The sequence below is a fragment of the Cervus canadensis genome, chromosome 24, assembly GCF_019320065.1.
Source record: "Cervus canadensis isolate Bull #8, Minnesota chromosome 24, ASM1932006v1, whole genome shotgun sequence".
Lineage (NCBI taxonomy): Eukaryota > Metazoa > Chordata > Mammalia > Artiodactyla > Cervidae > Cervus > Cervus canadensis.
The window spans coordinates 14,683,475-14,711,141 of NC_057409.1; the positions used below are offsets into that span (position 1 = coordinate 14,683,475).

At 41.5% G+C, this 27,667-nt stretch overlaps 1 protein-coding gene across 5 annotated transcripts; it reads right to left on the bottom strand.

The window, feature by feature from the left end:
• Nucleotides 1-229: 229 nt before the first annotated feature.
• On the bottom strand, nt 230-27,634 carry RNF19B (ring finger protein 19B). 5 transcript variants are annotated; one of them, XM_043445272.1, is made up of 10 exons: nt 26,852-27,634; nt 15,188-15,393; nt 13,859-14,003; nt 12,006-12,168; nt 11,444-11,558; nt 10,047-10,187; nt 8,912-9,119; nt 6,287-6,418; nt 4,790-5,296; nt 230-3,383 (listed from the first exon to the last, which is right to left on the bottom strand). In XM_043445272.1, exons 1-9 carry the CDS (start codon nt 27,469-27,471, stop codon nt 4,816-4,818), a joined length of 2,211 nt encoding a protein of 736 aa, XP_043301207.1. In that variant the 5' UTR covers nt 27,472-27,634; the 3' UTR covers nt 230-3,383; nt 4,790-4,815. The 5 variants fall into 5 exon arrangements, with proteins under 5 accessions (XP_043301207.1, XP_043301210.1, XP_043301208.1 ...); XM_043445275.1 differs by lacking the exon at nt 230-3,383 and having other exon boundaries at nt 4,460-5,346; nt 13,859-14,000; XM_043445273.1 differs by lacking the exon at nt 230-3,383 and having other exon boundaries at nt 4,460-5,296; nt 13,859-14,000; nt 26,852-27,633.
• Between the last annotated feature and the right edge of the window lie 33 nt (nt 27,635-27,667).

Below are 27,667 nucleotides of genomic sequence, written 5' to 3' on the forward strand. Positions count from 1 at the left end.
GGCAGAATTAGGAGATGAGTACATACACATATGATAAATCTACACCAACTCTACTATCTCTATGTTTTTGTATTCATCTTCTAATACTATAGTAAGAAATTTTTAGCAAGTGTTCAGTTCAGTTCAGTCACTCAGTCATGTCTGACTCTTTGTGACCCCATGAACCGCAGCACGCCAGGCCTGTCTATCACCAACTCCCGGAGTCTACCCAAACCCATGTCCATTGAGTCGGTGATGCCATCCAACCATCTCATCCTCCGTCGTCGTCCCCTTTTCCTGCCCTCAATCTTTCCCAGCATCAAGGTCCTTTCAAATGAGTCCACTCTTAGCAAGTGTAGACCCCTCTTAAGTCCAGGTTTCATCCAACCAACCAGCTAAGAGCTATTCTTAGCTGCTAACACCAATATACTGATTCCAGAATCTCTAGAATGCCCATATTAATAAACTCAACCAAATGAAAATAAAATTATGTTCATTTCTTCCTGGTCTAACACCTTTAGAATCCAGTCCACACACGTTCATTCCCCAGGTTTCTACTGATTCAAATGAGCAAAATCTTATAATTCTGTAACCTTCCCTTCTCTAAGGTCAGATTTTGTGGTTACCCACTCCAGAATTCTGGCCTGGAGAATTCCATGGACTGTATAGTCCATGGGGTCACAAAGAATCAGACACGACTGAGTGACTTTCACTTCAATATGCTTCTGAAGCATATTGGGATCTGACTCTAGCCACAGATCTGATAGTAATAAGGGGCAGCAATAAGCATTTCCTTTCAACGCCAACTACCCAAAGTCTCCAAGTAAGACAGCACCAGCCCTATCAACAGGGGGAAGAAGGGCTGCTTCTGCTGGTAAGAGAAGCAAAGTGCACGTCTGATCTCGGAAGCTAAGCAGGGTCGGGCCTGGTTAGTACTTGGATAGGAGAAGCAAAGTGTAGAGTTTGTGGGTTCAGAACACTAGGATTTATCCAAATCTACTCAAATGTCCCCATTTTTCACTTTACTCTTTCCCAAACAGCATCCTAATTTTCACCTAAGAGACCTGGTAAGCTAAGAATTTAACTTATGTTGTAATTAATTAACCCAGAATCTCTCCTTGATTTTTCATGTACATCAGCCTTGTGGCTACAAAAGACAGCCCTGAGTTGAAAATTTAAAAGCACTTGAGACTTTCACTTTCTTTTTTTAACCTCTCTAGCAAAAGCACCACCATTTATGTCTTCATTTCTTACACAGTGGTCCGTTGTGGCGGCCACTTGGTCTATCAAAGTCTTTTATCCAAAAGACAGTTCATTTAACATGACCACAAGTGTAAATAATCTTTGTTTACAAGCTTACCATTTTCCAATGACAACTAGATTCTCACTTCCTTCAAATCCAACTTAGTCATAACTAAGCAAGAATCCCATTTTTTAGGGCCTGTTATCTATAACCAGTTTTGGAACCAAATACTGTTATCAGTTAGGGTTCTGAAACTTCAGGAAACAAAACTGTTCCACCTATTTTAAGTAGAAGAGAATTCGATACAGGTAAATTAGGTGCTCACAAAAGAAGGTGCTTACAAAAGAACTAGAAAGTTGGGCAAGTGGGCACTAGGCTGGGTGTCCAGGAGACACCCAGATTGGTCCACTATGAGAACTGCTACCTCTGCCTCCATCAGGAAGAGGAGGAACCAGGAGACCAGCACTGGCTGACTATGAGACCATACATCACGAACAGTTATTTATGCATCAGGAAGCCCTGTGACATCCACACAAATACTGATGGATACTGGTATACCGCCGGAGGGAAACCTAAGTGCTCTGTATCTTTGCAGGAGCAATAAGGTTGCTAAAGATGACCCTTGAATCACTTCCTCCTTCAACATCCTTGTTTGTGTATCTAACTGGCAAAGCAGATTACATTCAGAACCTTGGTTTCAAGGAAGTATAAGACATACAGTTTTAACTTCTCAGTCTCTAGAGTACAAGAAAGTACATTAGAAAGAGGTCAGAGTGAATAAGTACCCATTTATCACTTCCACAAATTTCTTTCCATTGGCCCATCCAAGTAGGGTTAGTGACCAGACTTGCCCTCCCCCCCGGTTTTAGCCTTTTAAAGTTGACCACAAGCACCCCATCTGTCTGGCTTTGAAGACGACTTCTCCTCCTGGCCTCAAAGGAACCTAAAATGTCCTTGTCTTCACAATCTTGTCCTCAGCCACCTTTTCAACCTTTTACTACCCTCCTCCTTGGTTCACTCTGTTCCAGCCATTTAGGCCTCTATGCTGTACATGTGTGTATGTGTTTAAACAGACTAAGGATGTTCCATCAAAAGGTGTTTGTACTTTATTCTTCATGTCCGGTATATTCTTGCCTAGACACATAGTTCTTTCTCATTCAAGACTCTAACAAGATGTACCTTTATCAAAGAGGTCCACAGCACCTACCTAAAGCAGCACCATCTACTACTCTTTTTGCTTTCCCTGCTTTCTTTTCTTCACTGCATTTATCCTCATCCAGACTATATATCTTGATTGCTTTTTCCCACTACAGCGTGAGTTTCACAAGGTCAGGCATTTCTGTTTTCCTTATTGCTGCATCCTGTACCTGAAACATTAGGTATTTCAGAATGAGTGAACACTGCTGTACAAAGAAAGTCAGCTTTCCCCATTTTCTAAGCTGAGAATCAACTTTTCCCACGCATTACTCCTGTTCTCCTCCAGGTGGTGCTGACTGGTCTTTTGGCTGCTAATGTCTAGGAGATACAACAGTGTTGCAAAGGAATAGAGTAAGCTTGCTTTTTCATGGCCTCTGGTCTAGAGTTGTGAGCTTTTGTTAGATGGCACCCATAATCTCCCTTAATTTTTCTTCTTATTCCTATGGGAGAAAAAAATATATATATATGGGCCTTTAACAAAAGCATTTTTGGTACGCCATCTAACAGTCTTTACAACTCCATGATTAGGACCACAATCCCCACTTTGGCTAAGTGAGAACACACACAACTCTCAAGCAGTTAAGAACTGGAGTCTAGACAGTAATACAGCTGTGGCTGCAAACTCCTGCCCCTTCAGAAGACTTGATTTTATCCTGTTAATTGCTCCCTTGATGAGGCTTCAAGAGAAATGCAAGTCTTTGAGTTGATAATTTGCATTTTAGAGATTCCCATACAGTCTGCCCCTTTCCCCAACAAGTTCCCTTTTTCACACAAAGACACCCTCTCCGGCATTCTTCCAGAGATCCAAAGTCCACTAACAGCACTTCCCGTCCCAGGTGCAGGGCAATGTGCTAAGTCTGCATGCAGTGCCCAGGAGATAAGAATCTTCCAAGTTGGCTGTTGTCCAGACTCATCATCCTCATCATAGTAAAGCACAGGCCAGGAAGACAAAGAGCAGGTGCATCTGTGAAAGAAACAGAAAGCCATCTGGTCTTCAGGGAAAGGATGTTTTCAATTCTTACTCTGGGCCCAGGGTTAAAGTGACAGAGAAGTTTGGCACTTGGAAGCTCCTTACTTACTTACTGTCTGAGAGTCAGTAAATCAGGGGCATGAGAGAGTAACTGATTCAAACAGTCACAAAGTAAATTACTGCCAGATTTGGAAACTCACATCAGGTCTCATGAATCTTTTAATTTTTCTGCTATACTATGTATGAACATTCATTTCTAAGACCATTATTCTAGACAGAGCCAAGACCAAGGAGTAACTCAATTCTGACAAATTTATAAGATCAGATAAAATTAAATATGCTGTGATTTTGATGGCATGTCTCCTCTCTCCTTTCATTACAAATTCTAGTCAGATTCCTTTGTCCCTCTTAAATAAAACTAGATTGGCAAAACTAGAAAGTTGTTTTTTGCAACAGGGAATGTGTACCGGAAAGCGTAACAAACACCTAGGTATTGCTTGGTGATTAAGCAGAACAGGTACATTTCTTCATCCAGGAAGAATCCTCTGTTCCCCAACTTACAACCATGCAATATTTACTGGGATTTCTGAGGAGCCGGTGGAAGTGACACCCCTTTCCTCCTTCGAAGCACATTTCTAATAGTAAGTATGATGCAGAAAGGGGTAAATAAAGCTTTAACAGGAAAACTGCACAGCTGCCTCTAGAGGGCATCTGAGTGACTCCAGCTAATTCTTCAGTCTGACTACACAGTCCAAAACAATCTTGGCTTTGCTTTCTGTCAAGCTAGGACTCGTAGGTTTATAGATGAATGGCAACCCACTCCAGTACTCTTGCCTGGAAAATCCCATGGATGGAGGAGCCTGGGAGGCTGCAGTCCGTGAGGTCGCAAAGAGTCAGACATGACTAAGCGACTTCACTTCCTTCCACTGCAGTCTGGTTAGAATACCATCTTTCTTCCCTGGGATTAGGAGAGTTCAGATTTATGGACTGTTAAAGATGTAGTGGTCTGTTTCAATCAAACTCTTGGCTCTGGAGGACTATCCAAGCCAAGGAAAATGAGAGGAGCTGAATTACGACAGAAATTTTTATTTATTAAAATGTGTCCTTCAGTAATATGTTAGCATACATACAATATACACACATACATCTGTACACTCTTTGACACACCTCACGGATTGCCACCATAAGTTTAACCAATAAATTAAAACTAAAAAAGTGGGGAGGGGGGCAACGGAGATGTGGGGATGCATGGAACTAAGGGCAAAATTTCCATGTTTCATCTGGTAAGAAACTGCAAATTTCTCAGAATTTCCCTGGGGAAAACCTGTGACCAGAGAATCTCTGAAATAAAAGTACAGAAATCCCTGCCCCCCCAAAAAGATTCCAAAAGATGCAGTTACAAGTGTGCTTCTCAGAACAGGAGCATTCATTCCACTTCATACTCTGGCTTCTCATCTTCTGGCCTCAAGATAGTCTTGCCCTCAGCTGGGGCAGAGAGGTTCATATGGGCACTTGGGCTTGGTGCACCTGGGGCTCTGGGTGTTGAGGGGCAGGCTGCGGCTTGGGAGCGAGGGGAGCCACACTCATCTGAGGTGATGTCTGGCACGTCATCTGACTGTGTATCAGAGCTCTCAAGGTCACTGCGGATGCTCTCAGGCTGGGCCAGGCTGATGTCCCAAGGTTTGCTGGCCAGGCAGTCTTTCTGTTCACAGCTTTGGTGTTTGCAGGGGGGGTCCTCTTCACCGTTGCCACTGCTGCCGGCACCACCACCACCACCATCTTCTTCTTCATTCTCCGCCATCTGTGCATGAACATGGAGTGAGTCCTCTGTGCTGCTTCCACTCACTAGCTGATAGTGACTTGGTTTGGCTTCAATGTCCACTTGGATTTCCATATTGTTGCATTCTCTGTGGAGACAAAATCCACTTTGCTGAATCATGCATGGGTCATGCTACACCTGTTGGTAAAAGCAGTTCGTGGGTTCAGGATTAGAAAGTCCCAAAATATAGGTAAACAGTAGACTAGAGCTCACTTTTAGAGAAAATAAAATTTAATCTAGTACTCAAATAAGATGGAGAAGAACAATTAGATCTCCTTGATGATTTAAAATATGCACACAAACATCTCTGACAATTTATTTCTTTTTAAATTTTTATTGGAGTATAGCTGATTTACAATGTTGCATTAGTTTCTGCTGTAGTGCAAAGTGAATCAGTTATATACACATAGTCACTCTTTTTTTTTTGTACCCACTCTTTTCAAAGATTCTTTCCCCACATAGGTCATTAAAGAATATTGAGAAGAGTTTCCTGTGCTATATATCCTTATCAGTTATTCTGCCAATTTCTTTAAACAACTAAAAATGAGCTTCCAAAATTCAACTAAGGATCAGACCCTCATACTATCTTCCTCAAAATATGAGAGTGAAAAAGTCACAGCTTTCTATTTCTCTGCTACAATGAGAAGAAACCAGAATCTCTCCAGTAGGGAGTGCTGTAATCACACCATACCAGATACACTAGCTCCTCAAAAATAAATAGGCTACAGGAGCCACATCAAGCAAGAATCAACGTAAGAGCAGAAACCATAGAGCCACAGACATCGGTGAATATCCATCTAGCTTGTTAAGTTCCATGTGAATAATTTCACTGTTGCAACAGCCAAAAAAAAAAAAGAAAAAGGAAGAGAAAACTTCTAAAAATCAAGTGCTAACAAGAATCAATCAAGAGATGCCAAACACTCCCATACCAAGAATGTGCTCAATGAATCCACAGGGTATACACACTATGTATCCCACTATATGGTACATAGAGCCCTAACATGAAGCATTGAGCTTCTTAAGGCCAAAACTCAACCAAAAAATGCAACTTCTCCTAGGCATCTGACTGTTCACCTACCTGTCCTGTGGGTTGTAGGAACTGATTATGGAACCGGCCATAGCACGAGTGCTTGCGTTGTCACTAATTGCACCAAGACTGGCTGTGTCTTTGGGGAAAATTTCCTTTTGGACATCGGCTTGGACTTCTAACCTGTGTAAAGAGGGGACGTTTAAGTTAATATGAGACCTGGGTATTCCAAGACAGTCTGCTTCCTGGCACATACCTCTTACATTATTCTCTTGCAAATTGAGTTGATCTGATCTTCTCCAAAAGCCAAATAGCTCAAACAGATGCCCACACATTTTCTCACTTAAAGTTATCTGTTGAAATCGTCCCCTCCTTTCCATCCCCACTGCTATTGCTTAACTTCAGGCTCTCAACAGCTCCCGCATGGGTAACTGCAATTGTGCTCTCTCCAGTAGCCGTAAGTCCAAGTCAAACAACTTTCAGATCAGTGCCAAAGTGGACAATAACCTGATCACTCTACCAGCCCCTTTCTTGGCTCCCTCTTGCCATCAGGCATTTAAGGTCTACCTGATCTGCCTCCAAGCTCTGTCTCCAGTTCCACCTCTTACCATAGGTCCTAAATCCTAATCACATTGGATTTTTTTCCCCTTACACACCTATACACATTTTATCCCTCTCTGATTTTGCATATGCTAGTCCCTCTCTTTGGAAGTTTCCTTTCTCTGTGTGACAAACTCATACTCAGTTCTTAACAACAAAAGAAGCATTATCTCCCTTCATTCTTCCATCAAACCAGTCACTTTCTGCGAAGTGCTCCACAGCAACTACCTATTTATTAAATCAGTTTACACATCTCTTTGGCACTCAGTTGTGAGCTCCAAAAGAGGACAGGCCACATCTCATTCACACTTTACCCTCCATGTCTTGCACGTACTAGGAACTTAAACATTCAGCAATCAAATCACCCCCAGGCTATGAGCTTAAAGGACACATAAGAGTCAGACTCCAACAAGGGCAGCAAACTTTCCTAATGGTGTCTCAGAGGACCCATAGCTTTTCCTATCTTGGCTCCAATATCATTTGGTTGCACATTTAAGTATTTCCTCATAATGGGTTTCACAGTCAAACCCATCTGACTCATTCACTTCCTATAAAAGGCTTTCACAGAACTGGAACAGCTGGCCTGGCTAAGCTGCAGTTTCAGCAAGTCAGTCCCCAATTATGTCTGCTTATTTGCAGGGGTGTTGGTTTTAAGAAAGCACAGCAGTGAATTCTCCAGCATGTGGAGGCGGGATCCCCTAACAAGAGAGAACCAGAGTCAGGAGATACCAACAGGTCAGCAACAGCCTACAGCTGCACATTCAGTCAACCTCCATCCTGCTGTCTGAGTCTCTGCTCTGCTCCTCCAGCCTTAGATGCCCTTCAGGAATGTGCCATAGTCCAGGAAAATGAGGTAGTGCAATGGAAAGTGCATTGAGTCAGAGACCTGGGTCCTAGTTTCAGCTCTGCCATAGAACACTCTCAGAAGTGGAAGAGGCCTTTCACAAAGGCCATCTCCTTGGGTGGTTCCTAGAAGCTGGTCTGTGCAATGGCTATGCTAGAATCAGCTGGGGAGAATTTTCAAAACAGAGATTCCTAGGTCCCACTCTGGGAGATTCTAATTTATTAATTCTGGGATAAGGCACTGCAATCTATTTTTAAAAGGCTCCCAAGTGAGTGACGTGCACTCAGGTGTGGGATTCAGCCCATCTGCCAACTGCTGCTTGACCTCCTAATAGCCAATTGGCCCTCTGGTCTCACTTCAAATACTTCTAGAGGTATAGAGTTTAATATCTACTGATATAATCCATTTCTTCTTTGGACTTTATACAGATTTTTCCTACAGTCTCTATAATGAAACAAAATTCATTTCCCTCTAGCCTCCGCCGAATCATCTTAATCTATCTCTTGGCAAGAGGCAGAAGTCTTAATCCTTTTTTCCACTTCAAGGCCCTTCAGATAACTGAAGGCAAGCATCTCCTCTACCTCTGTACCTTGTTTTGTATCACCTTTACCCCTCCTCAGGCCTCTCTTCTCCAGTGCATTCAAATAACTGCTTCTCACGTAACATCTGCTATGCTCCTCTGAATATGTTCTGTTTTATCTATCTGGTGAAACAACCAACCAAGTCACAACCATTTTAGTCATAAAGACTTACATATTCTGAACACAAGTTTATAGAATTGATTTTTCTTATCAAATGGGAATCAGAATAGGAAGGTTATAAGGATCACAGTATCAATAAGCCAACAAGATACAGCATAAATGCTGTTCAACTAAAAGCCAGTGACAAGCCTAATGGAGGACATAGTCTTGGGAATTCTACAAAAATGCATGCTTTCCCTTCCTAAAAGATGCAGCCTAACACAGTAGAGGGAGGATCTGAAGTCAAGATTATTCTTTATATGGAGTCACTATGGTACAGTGGGAAGAAACACAGAACTTTTATGTTGTGTCACTCAACCTTTTTAGCCTGTTTTCTGATTGTAAAAGTTAAAAGAAAAACAAAAAAAAACCCCACCATTGATGATTAAATCAAAATGAGATGCTATATGAGACATGCCTGACACAGAGAAATGGTTCAGCATGATATGTCACTTCTCATAATTCTAACTAGTTCTGTCAGAAATTGCTTACCTGCTGTATTTTCCCTTGCCACTGGAAAGAATGCCACCACTCAGTGTGCCTCCTGAGAGGGCTGCAAAGCTGGCTGTTTCGCTGTATGGACCTTGCATAACACTAAGTCCATCTGTAGGGCTTCCACTGGTGCTCAATACGCTAGTTAGACCTTCAATGCTACTTTCCCCAATGCTGGGATTCTTGAGGGCTCGCCAGGCATCTGCCACTGGGGATGGAACCAAACATCACAACTGAAGATAGCACAACATCAAAACAGGGTCTGGCATCTTCTTGCAATGACTCTTCAGAGTACAGAATAGTCATGTAGAAAATACTCATTTATTCACTTAATGAATAGCATCTACATGCAGCCACCACGTATCAGGTATTTTAACATATGCTCACACTTAATTTTCCCAAGAAATAGGGACTAATAACCCCAATTTTAAATGAGGAAATGAAAGCTTAGAAATGCCTTGTCCATGGTCAGTCACACAATACTACCATGTGATTCTGAGTCCATTATTCCTTCCATTATACTACACATGCCACCGAATCAAACATAAATTATTTCCAAATACATTTAGGTCATGTGCTGATTCTAGTAGGAAGTTTGAAAAATCTCTGGGGATCTGTGTCTCTCAGGTTAGTTAATATGGTAAAGTGGAAACAACATCAAAGTCAGAAGACCTGCTATAGTTCCAGCTCTTCAGAAGTTCTTAAACCCATTTAACAGATGTTGAGACAAAGGCTTAAAGAAGTTCCCATTAATTGGGGATAATAACAGCCCCGGTCCTCTCTCTTCAGAGCTGTTGTAAAAACCAAGTGAAATAATAACTGTGTAAAGTCTTCTGAAAATTATTAAGTATTGTGCAGATATAAGACTTTATTATAATTATATAATTTACTATTACCAGCATACTTAAGAGTTACTTGGAGTCCTACTAGTTTGTACCTGCCACACAGAGGCAAGTACCAGAGGAATTAACCTAGTAACTCTGGAACAAAGAAATGAAAAGCTAAAAATACTTTACCTCCTATAAAGCTCATTATCCAAAGTAATCCAATGTCAATCTCTCTGTAAAATGTGCTGAATTTTACTGACTTTTATCTTGTGTCCCATAAATTCAAAGGGAAATGAAAATTCTTTTACCTGTGATTGGACCATCATCTTCATCAAACTCAATTTTCACTCCCTTTCCATTGGCTGTACTAACTCCACAGCCACCTCCTCGACAGAGAGAAATAGGCACAACCCCATAGACATAAGCCAGCATAATAGGGACGCCAATACCTAGGGAAGAGAAGGAAACATGTCAGCAGGCCATCGGGTTGCAGCTGTCCTGAATTCTCCTTCCCATAGCTGAAGACAGACAAACCACTTTATAAAGGGTCAAAGAAAGACAGAATATGACTATGCTAAAGAAGTGGCCTGGTCTAACAGAATGATGACTGGACTTGGAATCAGAAAGGCCTGGGTTAGCATCCTGGCTTCAATTTAACAGCCATTACAACCTTGGACATGTCTTCCTTGGGTTTCCAACAATCAATGCATGCATAGGGCCTAGCACAGCACATGTATGTTGCTTTCATTTCCCCACTTCCATTCATTGCTGAGATGCTAATCCCAGAACGAATTAATAATCAAACACAAAACAAGTGACTCTGAGGGTTCAGGATCCCCACCCCACCCCTGAGTGTTAATTCTAAAATCTTACTGCTGTGGAAGGCAGAGGGGCTTAGTTGTTAAAGAGCCCAGACTCTGAAGTCAGACTGCCCTGATTCATGTCCCAGCTAATGGGACAACTTATTGCAACTTCTGTCACAACTATGCCGTTGTGAGGATTAAATGAATACATACAGGCAAAACCCTCAGACCTGCTCCCGGCAAATGGAGTTATGTTATTGTTACTCTAAAACAAACCCTCATGCCTCCCAAAATACTGTGAGGCATTAAGTAAATCAAAATTTTGTTTTGCTGGGTTTTATGGCAAGTAGAGAGGGAAGAGGAAAGGTAAAAAACTAGGCCTTAAAGTAATATCCTTTAATTCAACCTTTTTGTATGTGCCAGATGGAGTTCTAGGTACTAACTTAAGAATAAAAGATCCCAAACTCTGATACTTTAGTGTGGCTGATAATAATAATGAAAGTGAAGTGTTATTTGCTCAGTTGTGTCCGACTCTTTGAGACCCCTTGGACAGTAGCCTTCTAGGCCCCTCTGTCCATGGAATTCTCTAGGCAAACATACTGGAGTGGGTTGCCATTCTCTTCTCCAGGAGATCTTCCCGACGTGAGGATCAAACCCAGGTCTCCCGCACTGTGGGCAGGTTCTGTACCATCTGAGCCACCAGGGAAGCTTGATAATAATAACAATAACAGTGCCTACAAGAGTTAACTCCCAAGGTGGGTCTGACACAAAAATGTAGGAGCCTCCAGAGGTGAAACATCTGGCCAGCTGGCTAAACTGTGAGGCCAGAAAGCTGATGGGAGTAGGTGGGGTGGGGTGAGGTCAGGTGGGGGACGGAGTCGTAGTCTTGGCTAGCTTCTTACCAACGCTAACCGCAGCAATGACAGGGGATGCGATGACTGACAAAGTCACTCCTCCTGTGATCGCCAAATTCCTCTTATGTTTGGAGGTTTTCCTTCCCTCATACCTGCTATGAATCTAAGAAGAAAGAAAATCCAGGTCAGCGGGTTAGGACATCAATCTTTTTGCTGGGGAGAAAAAAGGATAAGTAAATATTCCCTTATAAGTTATCTATATTAAAACATAGTCCCTCATCTCAAAGAGACATCTTTCTCACATTTTAATTTAACTCAGACCAGGAAGGTATAAACTAATATGAAAAAGTTAATACAAGAAGAGACTACATAGGCGAGTGAAGTAAGCATTTCACCTTTAAGTCACTGAGACAAACCAGGCCCAGGATGTTAATAAGAACTTTTAGATCTCTTGCAGGGTTTACAAAAATCCATTTAAGAAATTAATGTCATTATTATTCAAGAACCAGTTGGCTTTCAGGCAGCTCTGAAATATAAGTTCCTCCCCATTTCCTTCAAAACTCTACCAATAAACCCGAAGTTGGAACAGGGACAGAATTCAACATCTTACCTTCCTACCAACATAAACAGGAATGCCGATGACCATGGCAGGAATGGCAATGCCAGCAATGAGGGAAATCCCTACTGGGGCACCAATCAATGTGCCCAGCTGCCAAAGAATTTTCTTCTTACGGCTCCATGGCTTCTTGCCCCAGAATGTACAGCCAGAGGGGCTGCAGAGGAAATATGCCAAAGTTAATGTCAATATTACAAATGCAGCTGTTGTTACCAGAGAGTTTGATAAGAGCAAGAGCCTTCTTTTCCATAAGAGTGATTAATAATTATAGGAGGTTACAAGAAATGAATATATTGCATAAGGGGACGCAAAGCCCAAGGTGAGACTATTAAGAGTTCTGGCTCTTTAATTTTTTTGTAAAGGCAGGTCCCTAAACTTGAAACCTCTTTTTCATTCTTTTCTGCTGAACTCTATCCTCTCTAACCCACCAAAATGAACCTACTTCTTTGTGTGATACTACACGGGAACCTATATAGTCTATGCACTTGACATCTCATCCAAACATTTTGTATCCTGCAGTGAAGGAACTCTCTTTGATTTGCATAGTTTTCTTGGCATATATAGACACTGCAAATCATGTTCCTGGGATAAGATATAAAAATATTTCATCACACCCTTTACAACAGTTTCATACTCTGAGTTTGGCTACTTTTACACTTAGTTGTTCTGAGTCCAACCATTTTTGTTAACTCCCTTTGTGCTGTCTTTTCTACTAGATATGGTAAGCAATTTTGAAAGTTAGGGGTCATGTCTTATGTACTCCTGTGTCTGTAATAAACTGGTATACTGTAATGTTTGCTAAAGTGGAAATGAAAGTGTTTCATCCACACAATGAATGTTAAATTTGCAAATATTATCTCCTTCAGGACAATATTTGAATGACTACTACATCCAAGGAACTGTAAAAAGGTTAATACTTAACCTTAAGTGTTCGTAATACAGCTTAACAAAATTAGACATGTAAACGAAGTAAAAGTCATAATGATGTTTATAAAGGAACATGTAAAGAATGTCAGTAAAGAAGAATGAGGCAGAAAAAGCTGGTGGAAGGCATCACAGATGGAATGGCATTTAAAGTGGCTCTTGAAGACTGGATAAGAAATGAACAGGTGGAGATAAAATGGGGTTGCTGGGAGGTGAGGTGATTAGAAAGCATTCCAGGCAAAGGAAAGAACATGAATGGTCAGGGAGCTAAGAGCACAGAAGAGACACAGATAATCTGGGATACAGTATTTATGAAAGCAAAATGGGAAAAGGTAGAAAGTACATTGGGGCTAGACTGTAAAAAAAAACCTTCAAAGCCATCCTAAGGAAGTTGAACTCTATCTGGAAGGTTAGGGAAAATAGTCACTGGAAGTTGCTGAGCTGGAGAAAAACATGATTGGAAGGGTGTTTCAGAGGAAGTTTTTACAGCTTCCTTATGCTGTAATGAGAGGACAGATGATGTCTCCTTGACATCCTTTTCCCTCAATCAGTAAGGGATGAAGACTATAAATAAAAACAATGGACCTACTGTTTTTATGATCTTGTTCTCTTACTGATTTAGGTAAAAGGATGTCAGAGGGAAGGGTGAGACGAATTGGGAGAGTAGGATTGACATATATACACTACTGTGTGTAAAACAGATAGCTAGTGAGAAACAGCAATATAGTACAGGGAGCTCAGCTTGATGCTCTGTGATGACCTAGAGGGGTGGGATGGTAGAGGTAGAAGGGCGGTTCAAGAGGGAGGGGATATAAGTATACATTTTAGCTGATTTATTTACTTCATTGTACAGCAGAAACTAACACAACACTGTAAAGCAATTATACTCAAAAAAAAAAAAAAAGGACACTTTCTCATCTCACCTGAGGTAATGCAAGTCTGAGATCTCTTTCATACAAAGCCAACAGAATTCACAGCCACACACTGCACAGGTCATATGATTACAGCTTCCATCATTCATCTTGATAATGTAAGCACTGCATCGTGGGCATGGCTTGATGTCATCTGCTGAGGGGAGGGAGGAAGAATGGGTAGAAAAATACCCCTACTTAAACCTAGTTTGGTTTTATTATTCCCAGGGGTATGCACAAGAAATGAGGCAGTCAAGAATTTCTGACTGAGGATTCCAGATTGTGCAACCCACTTCGCTGGAAGGCTGAGCTACGTCTAGACCTCAGGAAATTTCATAAAACGGATCCTGTCTCATACTGAGCTGCCTATCCCCCAAACTGGCATCTTCCACAGCACGTGAGCCACACTCTGAGCAAAGAGACTTCCCTAGAGAGAGAGATGGTTCCAAGAAAAATGGAATTTCAGCAGTCAATAGGTTGGCAGAATTAAAAGCACAGTTCTACAGGAAGAACAGTCTGTAGCCTGCATTTGGCTTTAAGTCTTGAAAAATCTTAGTTCAGGAAACTCCTTTCACAGGTTCAACAACTATCATTGCGGTTTGTTGTTAATACAATACACAGCCTCTTGCCATGATACTTTAAAATTCAAAACCTAAAAACAACTGTGTGTGCTACGTAGCATACACCTGGTAATTTTCACAGCAAGCTAGGAACTAACCTATTAAAAACAAAAAGTTAGGAGATTAGGTTGTGCCAGGAAAAAGTGAATGGTAAATCTTTCCTACTAGCTTCTCCCAAATGACATCAGTGAAATAAAGCACATTTATAAAAGGTAATAAGCCCAATGACATTTTAAAATAGGTTTCCTTTGACATGTCAAGGTTGAAACTGAATGTGTGATACTCCTTCTTTTAAGGTTAATCATTAATCCATACTAACATCACTTGCTTTCCTCAAATTTGTACCCTACTTCCAAAAACAGTGATGTACTTAAAGCTAGTAGGAAAACAGTATAGGTTTAATACCAAATGTCTTTCTGCTCATGATGAAAGGACTGAAAAAGCCCCTAGCAAAAGTACCTAACTGCTCTCCAATCTGAGACATATTACTAAGAAGGCAGAAACTACAGAATTCAGTTTGCTTTATTCCAAGTCACCTGGGTTGGACAGTCTATAAATGGCCAGAGAGAGAAGCTACATATTAAATATAGTATTGAGAGTATTACCGAATAGTTTCTGCTTTCTAATCCTTGAGTCATACATTAAGGTAATCTCTCCCAACTTTGGGCTCACATCATGAAATATCAAATAAAGAGACAAATGAGACTACGCCAACTTATACCTGGTCCAGATTCTTGTCCATAACTGAGCCCTGAAGTGTGCTTGGTGCGGACTCGCAACGTCTGTGCCCTCTGCTGACGGGCCATATCGCAGGTCTGATTTGGATGCCATATTTGCTTGCAGTGGTAACAGAACTCAGTCTGGCAGCCTTCCCTCTCACAGGTCAGCTTTGGGCAGCTGGCACAGCCATAGGCAATAACCGCATACCTGCGTAAGCAAATAGGACGAGATATAAGCTAAGACATTATGCATTGGTTCCAGTGGGGTAACCCTGTTAGGTGTCCCCCACCACTTCATTCGGTATAGAGGAAAGAACACACATATGTGTAACACACGCATATTCTGTGTGAGAAAGTAAATTTCTTCTTGAGATTCTAAAAATACAAATTACTTCCTGAAAAAATAGGAAAACATCATATTTAGCCAGATTTTTTTTTTTTGCCATGTTGAGTGGCATGTGGGATTTTAGTTCCAACCAGAGTTTGAACCCATGTCCCCTGCAGTGGAAGCACAGTCTCAACCATTGGACTTCCAGCCTGAATTCCCAACATGTATTCAGTCATAGTTTAAGCTGCTTTGGGAATAGTTTGTCATAGCAAGTTTCATAAATAAGGGTACAAAACTATTTCCTTTTGATGGTTTGCTATATTTAGAGAAATCAGAATTTGTTTAAAGGACAGAATATTTGTATAATAAAGAACAATAGAAAAAACTAAAGCAAGTATACTTTTTAAAAAAAACTGTGGTATAGTTAATGTACAATATTATGTTTCAGGTGTACAACAATGATTCACAATTTTTAAGCTATATTCCATTTATAGTTATAAAATTTTGGCTATAGTCCCTGTGTTGTACTATGTATCTTTGTAACATTTCTATACATAGTAGTTTGTACCTCATAATCCCCTACCCCTATCCTGTCTATCCCATATTCCTTCCCTCTCCCCCACTAGTTTGTTCTCTATATGTGTGTGTCTGTTTTTTTTTAAATTCACTGGTTTGTTTTATTTTTTAGATTGCACATATAAGTAATATTATATTTTTCTTTCTCTGGCTTATTTCACTTAGCATAATATCTTCTGGGTCCATCCATGTTGTTGAAAATGGCAAAATTTCATTTTTTATGGCTGAGTAGCACTCTGTTGTATATGTATACCATATTTTTAAAATTCATTCATCTATTGATGGACACTTACTTGTTTTCATATCTTAAAAGTGAAAGTGAAAGTCGCTCATTCGTGTCTGACTCTTAGTGACCCCATGGGCTATATATATAGTCCACAGAATTCTCCAGGCCAGAATACCGGAGTGGGTAGCCTTTCCATTCTCCAGGGATATTCCTAACCCAAGGGTCAAATCCAGGTCTCCTGCATTACAGGCAAATTCTTTACCAACTGAGCCCACAAGGGAAAACCAAGAATTCTGGAGCGGGTAGCCTATCCCTTTCTCCAGCGGATCTTTCCAACCCAGGAATTGAACCCGGGTCTCCTGCATTGCAGGCAGATTCTTTACCAACTGGGCTATCAGGGAAGTCTTATATCTTGCCAATTGCATATCTTGGTAACTTTCATATTTTGGCAACAGCAAATAATGCTGTTGTAAATGCTGCTATTAAGGTGCATGTATCTTTTTCAATTAGTGTTGGGTTTTTTTTTTTTTTTCCAGATAAACACCCAGGAATAGAATTGCTGGGTTCCAGGGGCTTTGCAGGTGGCACTAGTGGTAAAGAACCTGCCTACCAATGCAGGAAACATAAGAGACACAGGTTCCATTCCTGGATTGGGAAGATCCCCTGGAGGAGGGCATGACAACCCACTCCAGTATTCTTGCCTGGAGAATCCCATAGACAGAGGAGCCTGGCAGGCTACAGTACATAGGGTCGCACAGAGTCGGACATGACTGAAGTGATTTAGCACGCATGTACACATGGTAATTCTATTTTTAATTTTTGGAGAAATCTCCATACTGTTTTTCATAATGGCGAAACCAATTTACATTGCCACCAAAGGTGTATGACGGTTCCCTTTTCTCTGCATCCTTGCCAGCATTTGTTATTTGTGGCCGTGTTGATGATAGCCATTCTGATAGGTGTGAGATAACATCTCACCGATTTTAATTTGCATTTCTTTGATGATTAATGAATGATGCTGAGCATCTCTTCATGTGACTGTTGGTCATTTGTATGTCTTCTTTGGAAAAATGTCTATTCAAGTCTGCCCATTTTTCAACTGGACTGTTTTTGTTTTTTTGATGTTGATTTGTATGAGCTGCTTATATATTTTGGATATTAACTCCTTATCACTCATATCATTAGAAAATATTTTCTCTCATTCAGTAGGCTGTCTTTTTGTTTTGTCAATGGTTTCCTTTGCGGTACAGAAGCTTTTAAGTTTAATTAGGTCTCATTTATTTATTTTTTTTAAAGAAATACTTTTTCAAAAATTTACTTATTTTTTCTGGTTGTGCTGAGTCTTTGTTGCTGTGCACAAGCGTTCTCTAGTTGCGGTGAGTGGAGGCTCCTCTTCACTGTGGTTCAGGGGCTTCTCACTGTGGTGGCTTCTTTTATTGCAGAGTACACTCTCTAGGGCATGGGCTTCAGGAGTTGTGGTATGCTGGCTCAATAGCTGCAGCTCATAGGCTCAAGAGCTTGGGCTCAGTAGTTGTAGCAAGTGGGCTTAGTTGCTCCGGGGCATGTGGAATTTTCCCGAACCAGGGATCGAACCCATGTCCCCTGCACTGGCAGCTAGATTCTTATCCACTGTACCACCAGGGAAGTCCAGGGATCATTAATTTTTGCTATATCCTCTGCTTTAAGAGACAGGTCCCCTGCATCGGCAGCTAGATTCTTATACACTGTACCACCAGGGAAGTCCAGGGATCATTAATTTTTGCTATATCCTCTGCTTTAGGAGACAGATCAAAAAAAAAAAATATATTGCTACAATTTATGTCAAATAGTGTTCTGCCTATATTTTCTTCTAGGAGTTTTATGATTTCAATCCTTTTTCATTTTTAGGTTTCACAGTGAAGCTCACCTGATGACAGACTGAGAGGCAACTGAAAGCTCACTTTATCTTTCCGTTATTTCTTCCAACATGAATGTACACCTTGAAATATCTTCTTTCTTGACAGTTTCCAGAATCCAAGAATACCACTCATCAGTCTTGTTAGTCAACATGGAATATGGCCATTATTTCCTCCTAATCTCTTCTGATACATATTCTTAGTTATGAAACACAATTCAGGATCTATCAACACCAACCAGCATTAACTAAGTTTCTTACAATTTATGTTTATTTACCAAGAATTATTTTCCTACAAACAATCCAATGTATTTACAACTGTTAGCCTTTCTAACTCTAAAAATCTCAACTAAATGCACAGGCTACCCTAGTAAGTGGACACATTTAAAATAAGAATTTTTTTAAAAAAGTAATTTAAACAAAGAAGGGAAGACAGCAGTAGTGAAAGTTCAAACAATTTTTAAACAAGTCAATGACTGCAGGCTTGGTGTTGTCATCCCCTATGCCATGCTCTCCTCCAATAGCCAAAGACCCCAAACAAACCAAAGAATAATAGCATTTTCTTAGATCTATTTTACAGTTTGCTTATTTGATTGTACATTAGATATTTATGACAGCAACTTAAGTTCCAGGCTTATCATAGATTCTGCAAGTTGATTTGAGAATGACACTGAAAATATCAATGACAAGGTTTCATCTATGTTACATAATACAGGCTGTATTAAAACCCTTTTCAGAAAGAGCAAAGTGAGTTCAATGTATAAATGCAAATGACTCATATCCTGTAGGAGTTCTGAGCAAATTTATCCCACCTAGTTGCAAAATAACTACTAAAGATAAACAATATTTTTCCTGAAGAAAGTGATTTGCTTGCTATTTTGTGTTAAATAAGAAAGGTACTAGGTGATCTCAGAAAAAAGTATTAAGTCAACTTCAGACAAGACAATACAAATTAGACTGCCAGTCAGGAAGCCTTTGAACATTTCATGATATATTTCTACCTCACATAGTGGGAGTAATATTTATTAACAGATTTTTTTTTCTCTCTCTCTTTTTTTAAAGAACATTTGATAGGACTGACAATATCAATTTTGGGTGTGGAATTTTGAAGGAAGTAAAATAACCTCAAATACTCATGAATCTACAGCAACCTATTATTGTGACACAGAATTACTCAGGGCACGAGACTTGGCATTCCAGTTTTTGGGTGCCTAGCCTAGGCTCTTTGCCCCTGACTCATACTGCATGACACTGAGCTAATTAAAATCTCCAAACTTTAGATTCCATCCCTAAAATGGAAGTATAGGTGCTTGCTGCTTTCAAGTGTAACTAAACATGTTTTAAAACTGCACTTGAGACCTTGCCCTGAAAGTCATGGTATAAATACACGGCACATACTGTTCCACTTCCTGGCCTCTGCACACCCTGTTACTCTCTGCCTTGAAATGCCCTTTCCTTACTTCTTGCCCTGGCAAACACTAATCCGTTTAAGAACCAGCTCAAATGTCATCCTTTCTATAAAATCCACTTAACCTCTCCAGGCAGTTGGTTGCCCACTTCCTGCCTGTGCATAATTACTTCACAATACTTAACACATTATACTGTAAATATGTTTATATGTATGCTTCCCCCAACCAGACTAGGCAAGGAAAAATACCAACCATTTTTTAGTCTCCAGGGTCTAGCACCCTGATTCATGCTTAAAACACCTGTTTTGAAGGAATGATATAGAGACCCTCTCCTCTTCGGGTTTTTTATTTTATATGGGGCCATTACATTTCCCTAAAGCAATCTTTTAAACTTATCTATGTATCTATTGGTTTTCTATATGCCAATTACTATAACTTAATCCTAAAATTCTGTATAAGCCCTTTTGAGGAGTAAATTCCTAAATTCTGAATAGGGCAATCTCCTACCCTAGGTAGTCAAAAAAAGAAAAAGAAAAAAACTATTTTGTTCTTTCTCTTCTCTGGCCTACATTGGAATCTCTCTTGTACTCTGCTTTCTTAGCTCAACAGAGCATTCAGTATGGCAAAAACCACTACAATATTGTAAAGTAATTAGCCTCCAACTAATAAAAATGAATGGAAAAAAAAAAACAACAAACCTATGTCCTAGAAAAATAAATAATAAAAGTAAGGTCTAGGAAATTACACGATGCTAAGAAGATAGAAGCATCCTTTCTCCCTCTTAAGTTCTTACAACTTTTATTAATTTTGTCAATTTGCTATCTTCAGAAACATTATAATGTGACAGGCTAGACCACAACATTACCTTACTCTGGCCTGGGGGGTGGAAATCCCATTAGTATGAATTTGATTATGCGCCAACAAATCCTGGTAGTTAAAGAAATGTGTTCCTATATTATGTCTATACTTCACCATTCCAGGCCATGTAACTTCATTTACAAACAGACTCTGAATATATATAAGGGTGGATGACACAGGCCAAGTCATCACAATGAGCTATACTGTCACTGTCTTCCTTTTTACTGCCCTAGTTCAAACCCATGTCATCTCTTGAACAGACAACTGCAAGACTATCTGGTCTGCTTATTCCCTACTCCAATCCAAACTCCAATGCGAAAAGTTTATCTATCATGATGTTACTCTTTTGCTTAAAATCCTTAAAAAAAAAAGAAAAAAGTCCTTCAAATCTATAATTCTTTGCATGGCATAGATAGACCTACCAATTTGAATCCAGTCTACCTTTTCAGATCAATCTCAAGTCACTTCCCAGATCATGCTCCCCATATTGCACACCCAGAGGCTAACCAAAATAGACTGCAGACTTAGTCCTGAGTTTACATACCTCCATGCATTTGCTCATAACATTCTGGTTTAAGATGCCTAATTTTCTCTACCCTCATCTTTGCCTGGTATAAATTTCTACTCATATTCTTCAAGCCCTGATTAGGTATCACCTCCTCCATGAAGTCTTTAGTGACACAATCATGCAAAATCCCTTTCATTCATCTTCTAAGAACACTCGTATTTTCTTCAGTTTCTATTACACTGCATTTATAACTATCTATCTGTCTCCTCCACCAGGCCACCCTGTCAAGAGGACCATGTCTAAGTACTTTTTGCAATACTCAGAACTCATATGATTCAACACCATATGATTCTGAAAAGGACTGCTGATTACCTGTCTGTCCTCTTCTTGTCCACCCTCCTCTTATCTGTTTCTCCTCTCAAAATTGTGGTGTTTGTATTCTTTACCTTCCTTATCAAAAATTTAGCTACTCATCCCATTCTTCTGGGACCTAATTGAAAGACTTTGTTCAGAGTTGTAGAAAAAGTTAGAAATATAGATATCTTAGTCTAGAGGAGCTCTCAATTCACTCAGAGCACAAGATTTAGTGTTAAATAAGGACACTAATAGAAGACAAGCCAGAAAAACTGTTAAAGGAGCTTAGAAAACTACAAACAACGAAAGTTTCAGGTATACTTTAAAGATGTCATCAAAAAACAAAAACGAACATGTTTCCTGGTGATCTAAGTTTAGGGAAATTATATTAGATTGAAGATTTACCCTGCATATTAGCACCAACAAGATTTACAGTGTATATTAGAATTGTTTAAAGGGTCTAAGGAGCTCAGAAATAAGAGTTGCTTTATTTTGTTCAATCCAACATTTTCCAAGCTTATTCAATCCCAACACATTTTTCTTTTCAATAATGCCTATACCTTGAGAAATACTGATGTAGGTGAAAAATAGAAAACAAGATCAAAAGATGATTGGAAACCATAAAGGCTCTCAAATCATAAGGATAGATCAAATAAATAATATGTTCTTAAAGACATAAGTCATCATCTTATAGGTCAGGTATGAGCAGTTTTAAGCAGGGGAATGATATAAAATGTTCTATTTTAGAATAAATACTTTGGCTAATATAAGAAAGATACACTGGACTGGAAGATGATGTAAATAGTGGAGGGTGGGGTTGTAGGGGGATACAGAGGTGCGAAAATGAAGCAACAGAGTTAAATTAAGAGAAAAGATTCAGGAAAGCTTCACAAAGGAAAAATCCTCCCTCACTGACTAAGAAATCTGTCTTGCTCAGGGAGCTTACTCTTCTCTCATAAATGTATTAGGGACAAACAGAAGCTTCCTGTTTTTAGGATAATCCAGTCCAGTTGTCTAGGAAGGCCAATAGACAGTACTACCTTCTGGGAACAGGTATGCAGGGGGACTCTGCAGGAGACAAAGGCAGCAATGAGAGGCTGAAGTGGTGGACTGCACAAAGAATTTAGGTCAAGACAGTCTCTTACCTCCTATTCATCTGTACAGAAGATCTGCCCCCTGTATGCCAAGAAATATTCTGTTGTCTCCTTTGCCAAACCCTCAAGTCTTCTAGGACAAACCTAGACAGTGTATAGTCGAAAAAGGTCCATATAGTCAAAGCTGTGGTTTTTCTAATAGTCATGTATGGATGTGAGAGTTGGACCATAAAGAAACCTGAGCCCCCAAGATTTGATGCTCTCGAACTGTGGTGCTGGAGAAGACTCTTGAGAGTCCCTCGGTCAGCAAGGAGATCAAACCAATCAATCTTGAAGGAAATCAACCCTGAATATTCATCGGAAGGACTGGTGCTGAAGCTGAAGCTCCAATATTTTGGCCATCTGATGCAAAAAGTTGATTCAATGGAAAAGACCCTAATGCTGGGAAAGACTGAGGGCAAGAGGAAAAGGGGGGTGACAGAGGATGAGAAGGTTGGATAGCATCACTGACTCAATGGACATGAGTCTGAGCAAACTCAGGGAGATAGTGAAGGACAAGGAAGCCTGGAGTGCTGCAGTTCATGGAGTTGCAAAGAGTTGGACATGACTTAGTGACTGAACAACAACAACAATCTTCTAGAGATTCTGAAAGGGTTTAAAGACAGGGCACTTGAGAGGAAAACATTACATGTTTACATGATTTGGAGGTTTCTGAAAAGACTGTGCTTAAGTAGAGACTCTCAAGGGTAGCAGATCAATTGTACTATTTATCAACTGTGAGATACTGGGTCCCACACTTAAACTTCTCTGAACTGCCTTCTCCTTTATCCAATGAGTTTACCACCATCTACCTGCATGAAACTAAAGTGAAATTATTTGAGTGAAGTTACAGTCTGAAGATTATAAAGGGATATAAAAATGTCAGTTATCTGTATTCTGAGTGAGTTTTATCTCATTTGAAAGCATGTTTTAAAGGTTATACTTGGTGGGAATTGCCTGGTGGTCCAGTGATTTAAGAATCAGCAGCTTTCACTGCCATGGCCTGGGGTTCGATCCCTGGTCTGGGAACTAAGATCCCACAAACTGTGCATGCACAGCCAAAAAAAGAAAAGAAAGACTACATTCAATAATATTGTACTTAATAATATTAATGTGAAAGTTTTCCCACAGAAATTGGTTCCCTTATTTATGAATATAATAAAATTGTATTCAAGTACAGGAAAAGAAAAATTCAAGACTCTTTTCTATGTCCCCAAAATATTCATAAACAAATAATCTTTTAATATATAGTGCTTTTATCGTAAGTAATCACAGTGAAACTAGCGATCAGAACTCTAAGATCACGCATATGCTCCCCTCACCCCACCAAATAAGACACACACACACACACACACACACACACAGAATAAAGAACTTGATAAATTTGGCTGACAGGAACTTGATCTGTGGTAAGATGATCAGGTATGAGAAGAAATTACTGGGGTCTTAGGCTTCTCTTCTAGTTCTTATCCATGACTTTTACCTGACTCAGAAGAACAACCGTTTGATTAAAACAAAACAACTATTTTTCTCATGACATTAGAAAGAGATGGCAAAACCACTGGCCACATCCCCACCTATTTGAGAAGTGATAGAAATACAAAGTTACTCCCTGTTTATCTAATAACTTCATCTGAATTCTCAAAACACTCTGAAAATATCAATTAGGACTCTCAAGTAAGGAAAAGATTAGGCTTATTTCAGACAAGAAAAATAAAAGTAGGTAAGAGGCAGTTAACAAGAAGAATCAGAAAAGAAACCAGATTCTAAGCCTCTTTGGCTCTCTCAATGTTGTAGGCCACACTTGATGAAATGAGCCAAACAGTAGCATCCCCAAAAATGCTGATAAGCTTGTGCTTTATAAAGCTCTGAGAGAAAAGAATACTTACTGGCTTTGGTTGGAATTAACACCAGTGTTCCAAGCCTGGTTCCACCCCCTACTAGTTGTATGACCCTAAATAAGTCACTCAATTCATTTAAACTTCAGTTTCCTTATCTGTACAGCTAGATCAAATGTATCTTACAATGTTGCAAGGATCAAATTAAATTATGTATGCATGACACATGGATACCACAGATCGGTCCTGGGTGTTCACTGAAAGGACTGAAGCTGAAACTCCAATACTTTGGCCACCTCATGCGAAGAGTTGACTCATTGGAAAAGACCCTGACGCTGGGAGGGATTGGGGGCAGGAGGAGAAGTGGACGACAGAGGATGAAATGGTTGGACGGCATCACCGACTCAATGGATAAGGGTTTGGGTGGACTACGGGAGTTGGTGATGGACAGGGAAGCCTGGCATGCTGCGATTCATGGGGTCGCAAAGAGTCGGACACGACTGAGTGACTGAACTGAACTGACACATGGATACTCAGATTCTAGTCTGCTTGCTCTCCTTACACTTCACCTTCTTTAAAGCCACAGATTTAAAAGTTATGTTAAAATTGTTATAATTTTTTAACTAATTAAAAAAACCTCTGGATGATAATATGATAGTAATTCAAAACTTGACTAATATAAAAATGGCCTAATTCTTTAATGACTTCCAAGTCAGGAATGGTGTAGAGTTATCACCAAGATTGTAAGTTAATTCCTATTTTATTTTATTTTTTAAAAAATTCCTGTCTATTTTAAATGATGTGAGCAAAGACAGAGATTGACTCAGAGAAATAAACAAAAAGAGAACTTTCCCAGAAATAAAATGTCAGTGATGCCACATTTCTCAGTTAAAATTCAAGGAAATTCACATCTCAAAAAGGAGATAATATACTATTCCAAAATGAACCAAATAGTGTTCTCTTAAGTAAATATTCCTTTAGTTCAGAAAATAGATCAATACTGTCTGTAAAACTTCAATATCACATAAATTAACTTTTTAAGACTAGGAAGACTATCAGATCGCCAGATAAAAGCAAACTTTTCCAAGGGCCTACAAGGTTTTTTTCTGATACTTATTATTAATAACTGAAAGTGAAAGTGACCTACCATAGACGGACACCTCAACCTTTGACCACAACACTTCAGAGTAATTTAGAAACCTCATCTCAGTGAGCTTAAATAACACATACATTCTAAATAAGCTTGGCAGAATAGGAAAATAAATTAACTCATCTTACTTCCCTAAGACACTCTATGACAACTTCTTTTGAAGGAGACAAATAGCAGCATCATGGAAATCATAAAACAGCCTTGATATATAGGCTATGATTAAAAGCCCTTAGTTCTTTTGAAAGAAAAGAACACACAGCTTTTTACTAGGAGTCCCTAGCCTCTTTTTGTCCTCAAAACATGACACCCAAGAATAAAATGATCTGGCCAAGGTCACAGAGCAGGTAATGGCACAGCCTGATGTCCCTCTTTCCTGCAGGCAACCATTTGTGGGATGTACTGACAGTAACACACAATCAGATTTTAAAAAGTAAAGGTGGGGCGGCAGTGGGAGGCGCCGGGGGTGGAGTGGGGGGCTTTCCACTGAATTCTCTAGATGGTAAAATCTAGTGGTGTTAAGCGTCTGCATCTACTGCCTATTTTCTCACTGACCTTAAAAAGTCAGCATACACAGTGCAACATCAAGAACTCAAGATCGGAGGAGCGGGGAACCACATTTTCTCTTAAACATATCAATCCCTGGGCATCCTTCTCAGTGCCCCCCATTGCCTCTCTGGACAAAGAAAGGGTCTGTCCACTCCATACCCTGCCCAAGGCAGCAGTGTAAGGACCACAGGGGTGGCCACACAATAGCCGGGCACAGAAGACACACCACAATGCCCAGGTTGCCCCCAGAGCACTGCCAGTGAGTTGTCCTTTCCCGCTAGAGCCATTTCAGTCACCTGCATCCCAACTTTCAGCAGTGGTGGTCTCAGGAAGAGCACACCTTCTCCTGCAACGCTGCAAAGTTTGCCCCTAGTCAAATGGACACACCCCTCCAAAGCACTGCCCCTTCAGAATGATGTTCTTATTCCGTCCTATGCCAGATATCCCCTCCCTATTCCTCATTCAGAGATACCCCCTTCCTCTGGAGAGGGGCGTTCGCTGGACCAAAAACAGCCTCTGCCTCCTGACTTGATGGACAGCTCCCTTCTTACCCACAGCTCGGCCCCCACCTCAAGTCCTCAGGCAGGGGTTGGGTACTGGGTGCGTTCACCTCACGCGTCTGGGCTTGCTGATGGTTACCGGTTACCAGCCCGCCGTAACTGCCAGCTGGCCTCCCTCCCTCTGGTCATCCCTCACCTCTTCCTCCACGCTGGGACACGGACACACACACACACACCCGGTGCGTGGAGGACAGCCCCTCGCGGCCGGCCACACGCAGGGTCTAGCCTTCGGCCCCAGGTCCCCTCCGCCGCGGCCACCGCCCCAGGGCCACGCCCCCGCGCTCACCCGCAGTCCGGGGCTGGGCACCAGCGGCAGTCGGGGTCCGAGGCCAGGTAGCGGCGCAGCATGAACTCCTCGTACTTGTGCATGAGCGGCGGGTCGGCGAGCAGCAGGCGGATGTCGTGCGGGTTGAGTCGCTCGCTGCACTCGGGGCAGCTGATGGGGACCCGGCTCTCGCTGATCTCCAGGCGCAGGTAGTGGCGGAGGCAGTCCCGGCACGAGCGGTGCGGACAGCTGAGGAGGCGCGGGGCCCGCTCCGGCGGCAGCCGCACCAGGCACAACGGGCACTCCACCTCCTCCGGGCCCGAGCCACCGCCCTCCGCCGCCTCCTCATCGTCTAACCCGGGTCCCGCTGTCGCCGCGGCCTCCGCCTCGGCCTCGGCGGCCGGCTCAGCGGGCAGCGCCTCGGGCGGCGAGGCTTGGGCCGGGGCGGGCGGCGGCGGCGCGGCCGGGGGCGGCGGCTCGGCCTGCGGCTTGGCTCGGGCGCGGCGGCCGCGGGCCGAGGAGGAGAAGACGCTGTGGAAGGTGAGGCGCCGGCGCCGGCCGCCGCTGCGGCACTTGGGGTCGGGCGCAGCCGCGTGTAGGGATGTAGAGCGCGGCGACTCGGAGTCTTTCTCAGAGCCCATGGTCCCCAGAGGCCGAGGGACGAGGGGCGCCCAGCGCCACCACAGCTCCCGCCTCAGCGCCCCCTCAGCCGGCGCCCCGGCCGCCGCCGCCTCAGCCGCCCTCCCAGAGATAGAAACCGAGCAGTAGCGACGAAGTGGTTATAAAGCCTCCGCCCCGCGCGCCGATGCCCACTGCGCAGGCGCTTCGCGGAGATAC